Consider the following 18482-nt stretch of genomic DNA (forward strand, 5'->3'; position numbering starts at 1 on the left):
ACAGATAAATCTGCCTCCTTTCCACTCATATGCCAGAATATGGGTGCAGGGACAAGGCCTAGGCGTAGGCAAAGTACCCTGCAATTCTCTTGCCAGCAACTGTGTTTCATGGATGAGCTTATGACCTTAGGATAATTAAAATCCTCCCTAGAACACTTCTGAGAGAACTAGGGAAAAAACTCTAGGCTACTACTGGTCACAAGGATCACAACAGCCTATCAAAAGATGGAGAAAGAAATGAAGTTCACATGGCTTCATTAGAGGTATTGGTTCGGGCAAGCAAGAAGCCTCACCTTCCCTGAATTGGGCTCATGTTACTCCTATACACTAAATGTGCCACTCACCTCCAAAATTCGTATGTTAAATCTCAATACCCAATGTGATGGTATTTGCAGGTGAGGCCTTTGAGAGGTTATTAGGTCATAAGAATCAAACTCTTGTGAATGAGATGTATGCCCCTAGAAAAGAGGCCTCTGAGAATTTCCTTGCCCCCACCACCACGTGAGAACACAGCTAAAAGACAGCCATTTTATGAACAAGGAAGCACACCCTCACCAGATACAAATCTGCCAGCACCTTGATCTTGGACTTCCCAGCCTTCAGAATTGTGAAAAATCAATTCCTGTTGTATAAAAACCTCCCAGCTTATTATACTTTGTGATAGCAGCCCAAACATACTAAGATAGTCACTTATAGCCAAGAGTCTTTATTATCAAAATAAATAATATACTAGCAAAAATAAAGGTGCAATGACAAAGTTTTAGCAAAAGTTCAAAACAGTAATATAGGCATGCCAAAATCCAGTGCACTCACACGATATACAGACTGTGAGCAGAAATGTTCTGACATTTCAACTCTTCTCTTACTCATTAAGAAAAGTAGGCCCTTCCTTCCACCTCCCTTCACCCAAAACGAATCTACCTATGTATTTTCTTTTTACTCACTTGCCCAAGACAGAAAGCTGAGAATAGTCTTTTATTTAATTTATTTATTTATTTATTTATTTATTTATTTGAGTTGGAGTCTCATCCGTCGCCCAGACTGGAGTGCAGTGGCACACTCCTGGCCACCGCAGCCTCGACCTGCTGGGCTCCGGTGATCCTTCCGCCTCAGCCTTCCAAGTAGCTGGAACTACAGGTATGCACTACCACGCCCAGACAATTTTTTTTTATTTATTGTAGAGATGAGGTCTCACCAAGTTGCCCAGGCAGGTCTCGAACCCATGGGCTCAGGCTATCCATTCACCTCAGCCTCCCAAAGCAGGGAATCACAGGCTGAGACACCAAGCCCGGCTGAGAATAGTCTTTAACCCTTTCTCCCCTTAACCTTCCACATTCAGCTGATTCTTCACTTTTCCATTTCTAATATACCCAAATTTCTTTTGTATTCCTATTCCTGCCTTATTTTACTCCTCATCACCACTGGGAATAAAAATCCTCCACTATAATCCTATAGACCCAATGCAACCCTGTAATTGCCACCTTTCTAGTTTCTCTGCTTTGGATTTTACTCTAAATAATTTTCCAAATTTTATCACAGACTACAAGGTCCTTGGTGACTGGGCTCCTACCAATTCACCTCTCTCCTCTGCCTCCTTTTCTCTATCCTCTCGACCAGCTATATGCCCTGATCTTGGATACCAAATCTTTCTCTTACTGCACACTTTTCCCCCCAAATATTTCTCCCTCTTTCCTTATCTCCATTAATCTAATTCTTAATTGCTCTTCATGAGTCAGTTCAGGCCCAAGCTTCTCACAAGTGTCTCCTTCCCTCTCTGTCCGGGTCAAGTGTCCTCTTACATGCTTAAGAATATAAGCATGTCTCTATTTTAGAGTAACTGTCTGTTTACTCGGTTACCTCCCTACCAGACCCTAAACTCTTTGAGTCTATAGACTGCATCCTCTCCTGAGTCAGTGCCCCCAATATCCAACATGGTTCCTAAGACAGCCAAGCACTTACAAATGCTTGCTAAAGAGGAGATGGCACGCACAGAAAATATCCCACACTGATGCCTTCTCGGGAGACAGCACATTTCCAGATAAGAATGACTTAACACTTTTAAATCAAAGGCCAATGCCTATTCGAGCTGATTTCCTGCATCTAAAATAAAACAAATTCTCCCAAAATTTGAATAGAATTATCATATTTTTACACTATAATATGAAGAAATCAGACTATTCAAAATGATAAGTTTATACATACTTTTCCCTTTTCTCCATCACTTCTAGTAACAATAGCTATTTCTGGACTTTGGGAGAAGTTCTCAGGATACACAACAAAACAATCTACAATGTCACTATCAAATATCATTAAATCTTTAAGTTGACATGGGTTTAAGAACAATTATTTCCTTATCATTGTTATTGGTTTCTTAATTTCCATACATACCTTTTCTCTAATAACAGTGTTTTTATATAGAATAAAAATTTGGCCGAGTGCGGTGCCTCAAACCTGTAATCCCAGCACTTTTGGGAGGCCAAAGTGAGAGGACTGCCTGAGTCCAGGGGTTTGAGGCCAGCCTGAGCAACATGGCAAGACCTCGTCTCTACAATAAATCAAAAAATTAGCTGGGCCTGGTGGCATATGCCTGTGGTTCCAGCTACTTGGAAGGCTGAGGCAGAAGGATCACCTGAGCCCAGCATGTCAAGGCTGTGGTGGCCACAAGCATGCCACTGCATTCCAGCCTGGGCAACAGAGTGAGACTCTGACTCAGAAAAAAAAGAAAGAATAAAAATTTGTCAGTAAAGAGTGCCAATGAATTAACTGCAACTGATGCAATTTTCTGGGACAAAAATCCTTATAAAACAAGTAATTTTCTTTAAGTGAACAAAACCCAATAATATTTTACAAAAGAATTCATTAGTTTCCATTTATTCAAGATTTTGAAGGAGAATACCATTCCAGTTTTCAATACAACTACAGTTACGGCATTACTTATACCTATTTCTACCAATTTCAGACTATTCTGGTAAACTCTTTCAGAGCACACAAATAGCTTACAGACATACACAAAACATTTTCTTCAAGGTAACATTTTCTTCAGCAGGTAAGCTACACGCAAAGTACTTACTTTATTTTTATATAGGCTTCCAAAAATGCTTAAAGAAAAACATTCAAGTTAAGTTCTGGTCTATGTTTAAGTTTTTATTCAGAAAAATGTTAAAGTGCATAATATTCTTGTCAAATATTATGATTTACAGAAAATCTTTTAACTTATTTTTCAACCAACTTTCATAGTAGCAAAACACTAAGACGAAAATTTGAATGTAAGATTTTGCTTAGTATTAAAAATAATAATACTAAGCAAAATAATAACTTTTAAATATCATCTATGATCTGCTTAAATCTATAGAGTATGTGATATACCTATAAGCTGTCCAATTTAACATTAAATATACTAACTCTTTGACCTCATTTGAAAAATAAACCTCTACCTCTCACTAAACAAATAAATTAATTCATGAACTAAACGTCAGAATTCAAATTCTAAGTACACCAATATAAACAAATAGATATTTACTATAATGACAGTCTTTTAAGAAAGTACAAATTAGCAACTATTTTATAATTCACATCAAAAATATCAGCATGCAATCAAAATATATCACAGATCACAGGGTTTTTTAAAAAAACAAAAAACAGAACTATTTCGACTAACACAGTTGAATTTGGAGAACTTCTAATAATGTGTCTTGACATCACCTCAAGAAGCTTATTTGCCACTATGATTTCGATCCACAGAGATAACAATCAAAACTAGCCATCTTCCATTACAGAACCTCATTTTTCTCTACACACACACAAAATTCTTCATCCAAATTTTCCCAGAATCATCCTTCCTCTGTATCACAAAACAAAAGCACCGTAACATAAGCAAGAAAGGCAAAATCCTCTTCACATCAACTTCTGTTTGACAGAGTTCATGCATAGGGATGTCAGACTTAACCACTTCACCTTCTCCCTCAAAATAGATAACCACACCTTCCCATTCAACTCCAAACTCTGGATAAATTCAATTATTAGCATTTTGTTTAGTTCTAAAAATTAACTGTGGAAGTCTGGTTTAGTCAAGTCTTGAATTATTGGTTCTTGTACCCATTTAAATTAATTTCAGAGAGGTGGGAGTCATCCTGCAAAATACACTTGTTGTCTTCCTTTAATAACCTAAAAGCAGTATTTTTTTTTTTAATCTATCAGTAGCAGAATTTGGTTTATTAAGATCCTGGGTGAATTTTCACCTGAATTTCTAAAAATTTTCCAAGGAACAGATGTGTGCTAGAGAAAACTAGGCTGCTATCCAACAAGAACCAAAAGAGTTCTTTTTAGAAGCTTTCCACTTGCTGTTAGAACTTAGTTATCAATAGAAACAGAGTAAACAGTCCAGCTGAGAATACGGCAACACATAAAAAATGAATGATGACTGTGGCTGAGTAAAATATCTTTGCTTGATATATGGTTTGTGTTAATGTGCCTCATTTTCCACTCTATGTGTGGCAATATGGTCAATGTTTTACCCAAAACATTAGTAATTGCCACAAAATGGTCAATTTCAAGTGTATTTCTTAGACAAATGAACCCAAACTCATCATTATAAAACTGTGACCTATTTTAATCTAGAAGGGACTCAGGGAAATCAGAGCCACACTCACTGATTTTTAAAGAGAAAGCCTTAGTCCATATGATAATGGGTGAGTTAACTTCACCATACTTAGCTTATCTACACTTTTGGTGGGGGTGAAATGTTTTTCTTTTTCAAGAGGGAGGGGTGGGGAGGAAAGCAAAAATTGTTCATGTATTAAAGTAGCATATATTCTACTTATATGAAAAATTCCTAGAAAAATGTTAAGTAAACATATGAAAGATCTGCTTTAATTAGGAGACAGATCAATACTCTTAAATGCAAACTACTTGTAAATAAATTGATATAAGTTTTAGGTCCTAGTGAGAGTGTGAGTGAGAGAGAGAACAATAAGCTTACCAGAAAAGGTTTCAAACAGAGCTGTTACAGTCAATGCTGTTCACTGTAAAACAAAGGGCATATAAAAGTATTCCCAGGGTTTGAGCTAACTCTCAAATCAACACAATCTTTTCTTCTTCAATATAACTGAAAACAAGTCTATATATTCAGTTTAATATATTTAATTTCCCAAAATAAACACTGTAGAATGGAATCATTCTCATAAGATGGTTTAAAAAATCAAAATTCCGCATATACTCCTATGTACCATATAATATAATTTAAAGGAAAAAATTCAATTATGACATATAAGATAGTAGGCATCTCCTTATGTCTTTCAAATGTACTGTCAACAATTTATTGGGTATCCATGTGTGTATAATGGTGAAGGTTTAACATCATTTTGCCAAGGTTCAAACACAGGTTGAAAATTAAATTCCAAAATTATGTCTTAATTATTATAGTTTACTAAACCTTCCTTTACCCTAAATCTATCCAAAATATTAAATTAAATATTAATAAAAATAAGTTTAAGTTTTGCATATTGTCTTTTAAGAAAAAAAATCCTTCAATGCTATATAATACTTTCATATGTTATTATATAGTAATTTTTACCAATGCATTTAATGGATAATTTCTTAGAGAAATATTTAATAAGTATCCTAAGCACCAGATATTGTGCCAAGTACTTTACATATCTTATCTCATTAAATTCCCCCAATAACTCTGTGAAGTGGGTATTACCATCCTTATTCTATGGAAGAGGGAGCAGAGGATAAAAAGCTTTTAGTAACACAAGCAAAATCAGATCATTAACAAGCATAGGCATCCCTCAGCATCCATGGGTAACTGGTCCAGGACCCCCCATGGATACCAAAATCCACAGATGCTCAAGTCTCTTATATGAAACAGTGCAGTGTTTGCATATAACTCACACATATCTTCCCACATACTTTAAATCATCTTCAGGTTACTTATGATACTTACTACAATGCAAATTCTATGTAAATATTGCTGTTATTCTGTACAGTTTAGAGAACAATGACAAGGAAAAAAATCTGCAAAACCTAAGTTTATGGAGCCTCGCTGTAGTGGTTCTGGGATTGGATCAACAGAGCACCTGATTCCAAAATTCTTGTGATCTTTATTCTTTGCCAATCTGTCACTTGAAAAACACTTGAGGGATAAAATGCATCACCAGGTTTGTATATGTATGCATACTAGATGTTGTCATCCTATACAAGTGCTAAGCATGCTTACTGTGAATTCATGACACACAACAGATTAACACAAACACAAACACGTCACTGCAGTAAAACTTCAGTTCATCTGACATAAAGCTTTCCTAATCACCAGACTGCAGAAACTACCCTGAATATGAACGCACTCCAAAGAAAGAAAAGGGGTCGACAACAAAGAGGGAGACCATGAGTAACCAGTAACAATATGCTCTGCCAAGCAGAACCGAAATACGAAAGTCTATTTAGACAGGGATGCACTGAAATCGGTGGTTTTACTCTGCAGAAGGAAAGAGGTATTCAGATTGGCCAGAATGTCTATTCAAAATAAGCCTTCATGTACAGAGACCAGAAACATAGGAAAGCAATAGAAAAGAAACAGAAAAGAATAAGAACTGCTTGTGTGAGGAGACTGGAAACTGCTGGTAAAAAGAGTGGAGAGAGCAGAAGTAGAAATGGAGTTTGAGGGAAGGAAGGAGGGCGTGTGGTTGAGGCTCAGACAGCAGGAACTCAACCCTTGACTCCAAGTGAAAAAGTCAGCAGCAGCAGGGAAGGAGAACACAGCTCTGTTCTCAAGAGTCCCCCATCATCCACGGTTTCAATCATCCACGGTCAACTGCAATAAAAATATTAAGCAGAAAATTCTAGAAATAAACAATTCACAAGTCTTAAATTGCACACTGTTCTGAGCAGCATGATAAAATCTCACACTGTTCCATCCCATCCAGCCTTGGATGTGAGCCATCCCTTGGTCCAGCACATTCAAGTTGTCTACACCAGTGGTCCCCAACCTTTTGGCACTAGGGATGAGCTTCATGGAAGACAATTTTTCCATGAATGGCAGGCGGGGGGCAGGAAGTGGGGCAGATGGTTTCAGGATGATTCAAGGGCATAACATTTATCATGCACTTTATTTCTATTATTACATCATAATATATAATGAAATAATTATACAGCTCACCATAAAAAAACAAGAGGCACGGATGGAAGTGGTAAATAAAATAATAGACAGGACATGCATGGACTAAAATAAGTGTTGGCTTCTGACATAAAGTGTGCCGCCACCAGACACAGCTATAGAAATAAGTACATCAACTCGCTTGCCACTCACAGATAGGGTTTTGCTATGAGTCAGCAAGCAATTGACTCTGCGCAGTCAAACCCCACTGCTAGTATTAATCTTATCTGCAGTCACTCCCTAGTGCTAGCATCACCATCTCAGCTCCGCCTTGGATCATCAGGCGTTAGATTCTCATAAGGAGAACACAACCTAGATCCCTCGCATGTGCAGTTCACAATGAGGTATGCATTCCTATGAGAATCTAATGCTGCAACTGATCTATCAGGAGATGAAGCTCAGGTGGTAATGCGAGCAGTGGGGAGCAGCTGTAAATACAGATGAAGCCTCATTTGCTCACCTGCTGCTCACCTCCTGCTGTACGGACCTGGGATTGGGTACCTCTGGTAGCCTTCTCAGTTATCAGACTGACTGATGAGGAATCACAGTGCTTGTGTTCAAGTGACCCCTATATTACTTAGTAGCCCCAAAGCACAAGAATAGTGAGGCTGGCATATTACAATTATTCTATTACATTATTAGTTATTGTTGCTAATTTCCTATTCTGCCTAATTTATACATCAAACTTTATCATACGTATGTATGCATAGGAAAGAAATATAGTCTATGTAGGGTGTGGTACTATGTTTTGGAATGTATCCTCCTAGGATAAGGCAGATGACTGTACTCAATGGGCAGTAATCAACCAAGTCATTCAGTATCCAGTCCAATCACTCCACAGCTAAGTATAGCCATACAGTTGGGTTTTGGTTTTGTTTTGTTTTTTTGGTAGAGACAGGTTCTCACTTTGTTCTCCAGGTTAATCTCAAACTTTTGGCCTCCAATGATTCTCCCACCTCGACCTCCCAAAGTGCTGGGATTACAAGTGTGAGATCCTGCACCCAGTCCCATGCAACTTTTTAAAGCCACAGAGAACATCCATCTACTATTTCATTTGAACTTCGCTCAGAGGTCGGCAGTTATCACTTCCAGATCAATTAAAATACTGAGTTCAAGCTGGGCTTGGTGGCTCAGCCTGTAATCCCGCGCTTTGGGAGACTGAGGTGAGTGGACTACCCGCGCTTTGGGAGACTGAGGTGAGTGGACTACCTGAGACCGCAGGTTCAAGACCCGCCTGGGCAACTTGGCAAGACCTCATCTCTACAATAAATAAAAAATTAGCCAGGTGTAGTAGTGCGTGCCTGTAGTTCCAGCTACTTGGAAGGCTGAGGTAGAAGGATCGCCGGAGCCCAGCAGGTCAAGGCTGCGATGGCCAGGAGCGGCCACGGCACTCCAGTCTGGGTGACCGAGTGAAATTCCAACTCAAAAAAAAAAAAATACTGAGTTCAAGAGAGCTAAATAGCTCAAGTACTTAGAGCCAGTAAAGTGGTAATTCCAAGACTAAAACTCTAATATTTTATCTTGGTCCAGCATTTGTTCATGACTCTGCTTCTAGTACATAGGACATAGAGTATATTTTTTTAAAAAAAGGAGAAAGTATAACTCATTTTAGAACGAGTTCTAAAAGGTTCCTATTAAGTAGGAGTTTACAACTTCAGATATAGTGTATTCACTCACCTATTCAGAAATCCTCCTAGAGATTAAGGTTTATGCATACCAGGTTAAAAAAATCATATGAGTTCAAGCATTTCTAATTCTTAGAGAGGTCATTCAAGAGCATCACGTGATACCTGAATATCAGTAGTACATTTTCAGCTTTCCTTAGCTGCCTAAATCCTTTATTTTTGCTGTCTGGCTGAAGTCTATAACACCTTCACACAATGCAAGGCAAATAACCTTACAATGGGTTGTTAAACGAAAGCACAAACCAATAAAGACACTGACTCTAGAGATTCAGTTTAGGCATCAGGACCTATTGAAGTCAGAAGCCCAAGGCAACTGCATATCACTTTATTTATATGTCAGTATTGGAATTCAATATCTATCTCCACAGTAATGGTAGAAAACAGATGATATCGATATATATGCTGATGACATACAAAACATTTTAAAACAGTGATTTCATCTGCTGTTCAATGTGGAACAAAAGTAAAAAACACCATTATTTTTCAAAGAAAAAAACAATAAAAACTCAAATACAGAGGTGAAAGAAAAAATCTCAAAGTGGTCATTTTAAATGGGATATTTTAAAGACATAGTCACGGTAAATTACAGTTGGTAATTTCAGGCTGCACACCTGTGTCTATAATAGATTTTTATTCAAATCTCAAATTCATTTTCTTTGGTCAAATCAGTACACATTCCTATAAGTGAGGGAAAAGCTATAAAACCTTGTTTCTTTAATATAAATTCAGTGACACAATTCAGTACCATTTTTTTCTTTCAATAGAATAACAAGAATAACTTTCCTACTTGAAATGAGGTTTACCAAATGAATTCAGGTATACTAGTTTTTCACATCAGTTATAAATAATTGCCTCCCTCTAAAGGTCCTGTTTTTGCATATAAAAATGTCTTTTTGACTGATTAAACTTCCTCATCATCTGAGAACTTTATTCTGCACATTTCTAGTTGGAAAATTTGTCATTAGAAACTTGCTTTGTCAAAATGAGTTCATTTCAATTGCTTTGGGAGAGCAGCTCTATGCTTAATTATTTGGGGTAGGAGAGAAACAACCTGTTCTAAAGGATATCTACTTGACAAAATATTTGGGCCAAACTATTCTACCTTAAGACATCCCTTATAATCAAAGGCAGAAAGCTTGGTATTTATAATGTTTTTTTAAAGCCTGAACATAGGAAGGCAGAAGTAGCCACAAAACAGTTTATAAAACAATGAGAAATGTTCCAGAGGAGCCAGTACAGGCACATCGCACTGTTGGCCCTACCTTGAGAACCTTGCTTGGATAGTTCTGTAATGACAAGCATCCTCCCCAAACTGAGGAAAGCAGTCAAGCCTGTAAAAGTAATCTCAGTAGCCACCACCTAAGGCACCCCCTGCAGAGGACACAATTTGCAGGGATGTCACTTCCACATGCACTGACATCCGGCAAGTCTTTGTTCCCTCTGGAGCAGCCTCGCTAAAGAGTGTAACTATTGACTCTCATCTTTAATCCAAGAGACACCACTAACAGCAAAGAAAGCAGGGTAGACATGCTTTCACTGTGGAACAAATTGGAAATTAACAAAAACAAGATGTTTACTTTTCACAAAGTGTTTTCACTAATCTGCCTCTCTGAAAGACTAGTTTAAAAATCCTGGGTTTATAATAGAAGCTTTATAACAATGTCCTTAACAAAGACAGATGACCTAACAGATAGATTAAAGCAAAAACAAAAAACAAGGCTATGGTTTGCATCACTGCAGTCTCTTTACAGAATACTGAAAAAAGAAAACAAAATTTCATAAGACACAGCTGTAAAAATTTTACTAGCCTTATTCATCTTTAAAAAAAAAGTGTTCTGTAAGAAATAAACTTGTGAACTACATTTCAAATTAATAACTCAAGAATTCCAAGTATGCAGGGTTATATGGACTGCCATTCTTCCCACTGGATTTTTAAACAATGTTGAAAAATGGCTGTTTGAAATACTTCAGTCCCATCATTTAACACTGTTCAAAATGTCAAGAGCCATATTGCGCCCCAGTGGCCACTCTTCGGCAAATAACACATCCTTTGAAGTTAAAATACTCCTAAATGATGTCAAGTGAGAATTCCTAGGCTAGCACAGTCAAAATTTTCAACTTCTAAAGAAATCAGTAATCTCTAGAATCACAATTAGGAAAAAAGCGCTTTCATTAGCAAAACTTGTGAATTTTAGTTTCAAATCTCAATCATTCCTTTACCCCAAGGCAGTATTTCCATACATTGTTTTCTACTTAAATAAACCATAATCATATACCTATAGAAAACTCTTCATTTTTTAATTTTTTTATTTTTATTTTTTTTGAGTTGGAGTCTCACTCTGTCGCCCAGACTGGAGTGCAGTGGCCGCTCCCGGCCACCGCAACCTCGACCTGCTGGGCCCCAGCGATCCTTCCGCCTCATCCTTCCAGTAGCTGAAACTACAAAACCGGCTAATTTTTTGATTTATTGTAGAGATGAGGTCTCGCCAAGTTGCCCAAGCGGGTCTCGAACCCGCGGGCTCAGGCAATCCACTCACCTCAGCCTCCCAAGGCGAACTCTTTTTTTTTTTAAACTGGATGTTCCTGAGGAATAATTACACATTTATCATAATAAATTCTATGAAAATGAAGGATAATCAACAAAGACAAAGAGATCTGACAAAAACATTGCATTTGACCACAACACCTAGCACACAACTGCCATTTAAAGGGCACCAGTGTGTGTTTCTTTTGACAAATCATGTAATTTAGCCAGCACCTTGACTATAACTTCATGCTGTGCCATCGTTCGTGCCATGACTCACTCATATCACAAAATGCTCCATCAAAGAAATCAAGAAACAAAAGCCTATGTCAAATTATCACAAACAAATTGCATCTCCTCTGCCAAATCCTAAGGTACTTTTAGAATGGACACAATAGCACAGCTTTCAAGCAACGTGGCACATGTATAAACCTCAAAAAGCAAATATGCACATAATCCCATTTAATTCCACAATAAAGCCAGAGCCAGAATTTTCAATTTTCATATTTTACATATTAATTTTCTGGACATGTACAAATCAAAATATCTCTATCTCCTCTTTAAAACAGTAATTTCTAATTTTTCAAATTAACTGCATCATGAAATGTTTTTAAATGAAATTAACTACTCTAAAGACATAACAGCAACTTTTAATATAGAATCTTAAAATAATCGTTTCAGTACGCCTGACTTCTTCTAATTCTCTCGTGCAGAAAGGTTTACTTGTTTCCCTTTTACCTATAAAGAAAAAAGGACACAGCTGTAAACCTAAAAAAGTAATCCCAAAAAGTTTCTAAAAGACTGAAATGAACTTTTACATCTTTTATTCTGAAAACCTTTGAGCATCAAAGAAACTGACAAATGTGATTGAAAGCTAAACTGCCAAGAGAAGAGAAAAGACAGGGGAAGGAGTATCGATCAAAATCTTTTTGGAATTAACTGCCTTGACAATATGCCAAAAATCTCTGAGGCAGAAGTCTTCAATCCCTATGGCCTTGGTTGAGGCATATCTAGTCAACCCAAAGAGTCTAGCTACTGCATAACTCCAAAAACAAAAACAAAAAACGACCAACCTGGACAACTAGGAAGGAGACATTGGAATAGGTGCTTATTCCAGATCTTCCACATGTATGAATAAAGCTCCAATGAGGACAGACCAAAAATAAGGCCAGGCCAAACCACCTACCACAGATCCTAGGCATGGATGCTCTGGAAAAGAAGCTAACAGAGAGCCAACAAAAGTTTTAAAATATGAGTATTATCAAAAATCAACATGAGAAAAGTTGAAAGATAGCAAAAAAAGAGGTTAATTCAAGTGAAATTTCACCTGCCCAAGGGCAACCTGACATCATTTTTCTAGGTCTATCACCAGACCCCCAGATTTAAACCCTTTATAGTACCTGCTAATGTAGGAAAGAGAAGTGTCTGGTAGGATGCTTGTTAACAGGTGAGCAGCTGCTGTGGATGTATTATGTACCACATATATAAAGAAGCCTGTGTCTAGTAGTATTCATAATTAATGAATTATTGAATGTAGCAGTTTATTCCTCAAAAGCACGTACAAATCTTCAAAGAAACCATTTAGCACTGTGTATAATTACATGTGCAATTATTCAGAATATTATGCCTTCTTCATCCTATCAAAAATAATGTATGTGATCCTGATTAAATGTCTCTTCACTTTTGTTTTAAACTAAACTCCTAAATGAGGACAGCTCTTTATAGAGGAAAGCTCTTTATATTCAATAACCCACTAGTGCTTTCCTTCAAGGCTGCCACACTTGTCACTTTTGTAAAGCCATAAAAATAAGTAATCACAGCTGATAGAATATTTAGCTCCAAAGAAAGAACCCAAAAGGTTAAAACATGAAAGTTACTATGTTAAAAAAGCACTTTGGATGTGAATAATAAAGTTAAAAGAAAGTAAGTTTGTCAGCACAGATTTTTTTTTTCAGAGTGCCTTGGGGGTAAACTTTGTCTTTTCCTAATATTATGAAGGTGCCTGTTTTAGGGAAAATGCACCCTTAGCCTATGAAAAACAGCTGCACCACCACAGGCATTTTAAACAAGTGCATTCAGTGTGAGCTGAACAGTAACAAAGACATTAGGAAGATAAACTATGCTCCTAACTCATTTTGGAATTCAAAAAGTTGTAGCTATTTCAGAATTGTAGCAGCAGAGAATTCAGTATTACCATAAGGGCACATCAGCATTGAAAAACTAGTTTAGAGGACAAGACAACAGTCCACGGAATCACCAGTGTAAATTAATGATCGTGGTTGTGTGTGTGTCGGTGTATGTGTGGTGTGTGTGTGTGAACATATATATGAAAACAACTAAAAGACAGATGGCTGGCAAGCAATTTTCCCTATGGCATTTGTACATGTCCATTCAATGTCTGTATCTGGGTCACTTGCTATGATAAATATCATGTGACAGGCTCAGTGGAGGTAAGGCAAAGTCATCCATACCGACTTCACCTAATTTTAATTTACTGATAGATGGACTTATTCAAAAGAGCAAAACGAACCTTTTCCAAATATGTCCATTTACACATCTAAAACTTAGCTAGAAAATAAAATGGCATATAAAATAATTCAGACTACACATTGTATTCCAGTGCACTTTTTCAGTGTATTGTAAAATAGGAAAGGAAATTGAAGAATAAGACAATACTCCTGCACACATTGTCTTCTGATAATAACCTGATGAGACACCCACTGACAAAAGGGAGCTTCTCTCCAACTTAATTTTATAGTAATTCTTTCTAAACATGCTTTAAATGCCAGGCCTGCCTTCAGTGGTTAAACACACAGAATTTTTAATTTTAAGATGACAATCCCAGATTTCTCCACGGCAAGTCAATTAGAGTGAACTTTTTAGAGAGATATGAACAGAGTGATTGATCATTTCACAAAGGATACCACCCATACTAGGTCAAAAATCCAAACTAACATCAAAAGACAAATAGAAAGAATAGTTAAACATCTTTAGATAAAAAACAGGTTTTCAAAAAATGAATGTGTCTTAAATTTTCCATCCCTTCATTTTAAATAGTATTAATCAAAATCATGATAAAAAAAATCTTAACCAGTGTGTCTATAAAAACTGAGACTTACATTCATACCCAACTGAAAAACTAAACTAGCAGTGTGCTATTAACTAGGTGAATAACGTGCTTTTGAGTGAGCTAAATAGTGTGCTTTTGAGTGTGCGAAAACTGGGAGTGTCAGGCAGTTTTAAATCAAGAGTAAAAATTTCTGTTATAGAGTTGTTTTTCCAAGTGTCAGGCAAATATTAAGCAATAGAATAGCTAAGAGACCCCTGGGTAACATTAATGATTGTGATTGGTTTTAACAAATGCAAAAGAGAAAATAGAGAAAAAAATCTTCAAAGGAACCACAAATACATTTGCCACTTCCAAAGTTTCAAACTGTCTTTTTTTTTTCCTTCAAACTAATGAATTATTTTATTCATGTGAGAATTAAAAAACAAACTGAAGTTTTATTACCTTTTGATTCACTTGTCTGAAAATAATAAAGGGCATGTCATCAATTAGATGATATATGCAAAGTGAAATCAGACTTTTAAAGAACAGTTGTGGTGTACCTTTGTCTGCTTTGAAACAAACTGACTCATAGTGTTATCTTCACGAGAAATTCACAATAGTATTTTTTAAAAAGATGAATTAAAAAAATGATGCCATGTCATCCTCAACAAATATGTAAGAAAGCAGAGAATTTGGAGTCAGCAAGTTTTTTCTACTGACTTAAACACCAAATTTCTCCAGAAAATAAGAGACAATCCTTAAAAGAGTAACATACAACATGACTTTAAATTTGGCAAAGATTCCATATTTTTTATTTCAATTTTACTCTCACCACAATTTGAGATTCAATACAGTCATTACTAGGTTGAAGGCAAAGGAAGGGTGGGGAAAGCTGAAACCACATATACTTTTTCATCAGATACTGTGAATTCTTCTCATCCACTGTCTGTTTCATCATATCGTAGGCAGGTTCTTAAGTTTAGCACAGAAACACTCATAAAATATTAAATTTTACCATAGAGAAATTGATTCTGTTGTAAGAAAGTTTCATGTTACCATTAAAGTTCAACCAAGCTACATCAAACATGGAAAGTAATTACATATATAGTTTATAAAGTAAACTCGATCACTATATTTAAAAGAAATGATAACTTTCAGAAGTACCACAGCAATAACATTTAAGCTAAAGCAATATAAAGCCCTCCTAAAGTAAATGCCAGATTCTTCAGGCGAAAATGCAGGGTCCAGAATTTGTTAAGCAACTCAGGTATAAGAGCCTAAACACTGGTCTCTTCGCTTCCAGCACTGGCTTCTTTTAACAGAACTGCATTTCACAAAATTTCCGGGGGGGCAGCAGAATCCTCAGATCTAGCTCAAGCAACACTTTCATCATGAATCTTTGCAGTCAGAAACGGAAAAACGAAATCATCATCTTAACAGTTTTCACTTGCCTCTCAAACCCTTTACTCCCTCCACATGCCAGTGAGTTACAAAAGAGACAAAACATCCCAAAAGTCACAATATATAGTGTACCTTAGCAGCGAATCACTTTGCCATGCTACGCATACAACAAATGCAAAAGTCCAGTGCTCCTATTAACATGTAGCTCATAGTTGCTACAGATACATAAAAACAAAGTTTGCTACTCTTAAGATTTCACATTCTTACATGCAGTTCTGGTACTAGAAATTATGCATAAAATATGCTTTTCATACTGTAGCAAAGTACAATTCATATATACAGGGCCCTCAACATACAATATTTTAGCTCATATTGAGCATGCTATCAATTAGATGATATGGGCAAATCATCATACTAAGTTCTCCTATGTAGTTAGAAGGTAGAAGGCAGGAATGTTAACACTTCATTTGACCTCCGGCATCTGAAGAACTTACAGCAACCACCAAAGCACACCTAATTTATCATCACACATCATTCACCCCAAGTTACAAAGTCCTAACAATTCTGACCGATGACTCAAGAGCATCTGACCTATGGAAGAATGTACACCTAAATTTAGTTTGGTTCTAGCCTTAATTCTTAAAAAATTGTTTCTTCTGACATGTACTCTCTTAAGATTTGGACAGCAATTAACAAGACCATACAATAGAAAGGCTTGGTTTATCACAGTGTTCCACAACAGTCACAGTATGGCAGTAAGTTTCTTTTTAAATAAGCTCAGTATTCTGAGTTTAAGAGCTTACTATTCAAACTGTCCCCAACAGAGCCAGTGACTTCCCAGACTCACCCCTGAGTTTGTTTTAGTGAAAAGTCACCCATCTTTGGAAGCAAAGACTTTTTCCACCAATAAGCTAGAAATAACATCACACAAAATTGGAGAGAAGGGAAGCAGTTCACCTCCTTCTTAACACACAGATCGTCCTCAGAGCAAGTAGGATAACTGCTGAAATCAGTGCACTGCTTAAAAGTTGTGGGAAAGTTTATGTCCAACAGCGGTTTCCTAACAACCAGTCCCTGATAGGCACTACATAAAATGCCTTAAGAAGGGTTTGCTGGATGCTGCGTACCTATTATCTGGGGAATTTCACAACAGACATGTGGGCGTGAACCAAGAGTTGCTGATTTAAGGTATATATATCCACAAACGTGCCCTTTGCAGGAGAGTGGGGCCCCTGAGAGTACAGAATACGGCGAATGACCACCAGGAGAGGATTCCACCTTCACCTCTCCTCACTGTCAACCACTTTGCTCAAGTTCACTCGCTGCCTCACCCTAACCCTGGGGATGCATTCACTTCCCATAGCCCAGAAAGGCTGTCAAAGTGAATCTGCGCTCACTTTTTGGATGGTTTAATTTCAATGGAGCATGAAACACCCCAGGACGGTTAATAAGTTTGGCCAGGCGTGCTGTTCTCCCTAATATATTTTAATTATGCATCTGTTTTAATTGTAATCAGATTAAGGCACCGGAAAGGCACAAATTGAAATTTTCCCTCATGGCTACAGGAGCTTTTCATCAGTTTCTAAACACTAGCTACGGTTAAAAAAGAAAAAAAAAAGAAAACACAAAACAAAACAGGTAGGGACACCAACACCACGATGACATTTTCCAGAAATCAATGCCGTTTCTTTGACAACACAGTTCAGGTCTCATTAGCTATCCAAACTAACCCAAATGCAGAAGACAACTTCAGTCTCTAGGGGCGTCTTCTTCCCCAATTAGCACAAAAGAATCACTAGGTCTAATGCAAAACTCCCAAACAGGAATGAAAGCCGAGGCTTTTATAAAGTGCTTGCCCCATCGATCGGTGCGGGAGGGGGGCAGGAGCATTATTTTGGCTCCAAAGTACTGTGCACGTCAAGAGAAAAAGTTGAAGCAGGGAACGAGCTTTCTTTTTACTATTTTGGCAACTGCCAAGCGTGTGTTTTAACTTCGGGAAATAAAAGTGTCCCATCAATAAAAGGAAACGGTACAGGGAAGATCTATTAAGGGGCGGAGGAGCCGCTTCCTTCCAGCCCAGACGTAAAATCACTTAATGTGCTTTTTGTTGCACCAAGGAATCCCTAAGACTTTTTTTTTTTTTTTTTCTTTTTTAATACGTTCATTAAACAGTTTCCCCAACAGCCGGGATTTCCGCTAAGAAACTTCAGCATCTGCCAACAGCTGAGAGGCCAGGGAGAGAACCTGCGGCAAAGTAGAAGCGGAAACTCCCGGGCCCGCCCAGCGCGCCCGCATCCCGGCGGCTGCCTGGAGGTGTCAATGTTTGCGCGTCGCCAGAACCTTCAGGTGCTGAACCGGTTCCCCCAGATGCAGCCGGGGCCTTAAAGAGGGCAGCTTCAGAGCCACCGCGGGGTGCCCCCTGCAGCCCGCTGCCCAGTCCTGGCGCCCCCTTTACCTGTCATCGTAGCAGAAATCCGCGCTCAGCGTGTTGAGGTACAAGGCGAGCCCCAGCGCGCTGCTCAGCAACTCTGCGATCATCTCTCCACCGCCTTCCCTCCGGCTCGGCTCCCAGCGCGAGGGCAGCAGCGGCAACAAAAAACAGAAGCATCAATCCCCACCTTCCGCCGCCTTCTCCTCCCAGCTTCACTTTTCCCTCGCTTCCCCCCCCCT

At 37.9% G+C, this 18482-nt stretch overlaps 1 protein-coding gene across 3 annotated transcripts in view; it reads right to left on the reverse strand.

Annotated features, from left to right (window-relative positions):
- TMTC2 (transmembrane and tetratricopeptide repeat containing 2) overlaps positions 1 to 18480 on the reverse strand; it is a 424604-nt gene extending 406124 nt beyond the window's left edge. For all 3 annotated transcript variants that reach the window (XR_002481957.1, XM_021712338.1, XM_008058159.1), the window contains exon 1: positions 18268 to 18480. Coding sequence is in view for 1 of the 3 variants with exons in the window: in XM_008058159.1 (XP_008056350.1) it covers positions 18268 to 18350 (83 nt within the window). In the remaining 2 variants the exon portion in view is untranslated. The remainder of the gene's footprint in view (positions 1 to 18267) is intronic.
- Positions 18481 to 18482: the final 2 nt, after the last annotated feature.

Source organism: Carlito syrichta, unplaced genomic scaffold, assembly GCF_000164805.1.
Source record: "Carlito syrichta isolate Samal-C Ts95f unplaced genomic scaffold, Tarsius_syrichta-2.0.1 Scaffold89687, whole genome shotgun sequence".
Classification (NCBI taxonomy): domain Eukaryota; kingdom Metazoa; phylum Chordata; class Mammalia; order Primates; family Tarsiidae; genus Carlito; species Carlito syrichta.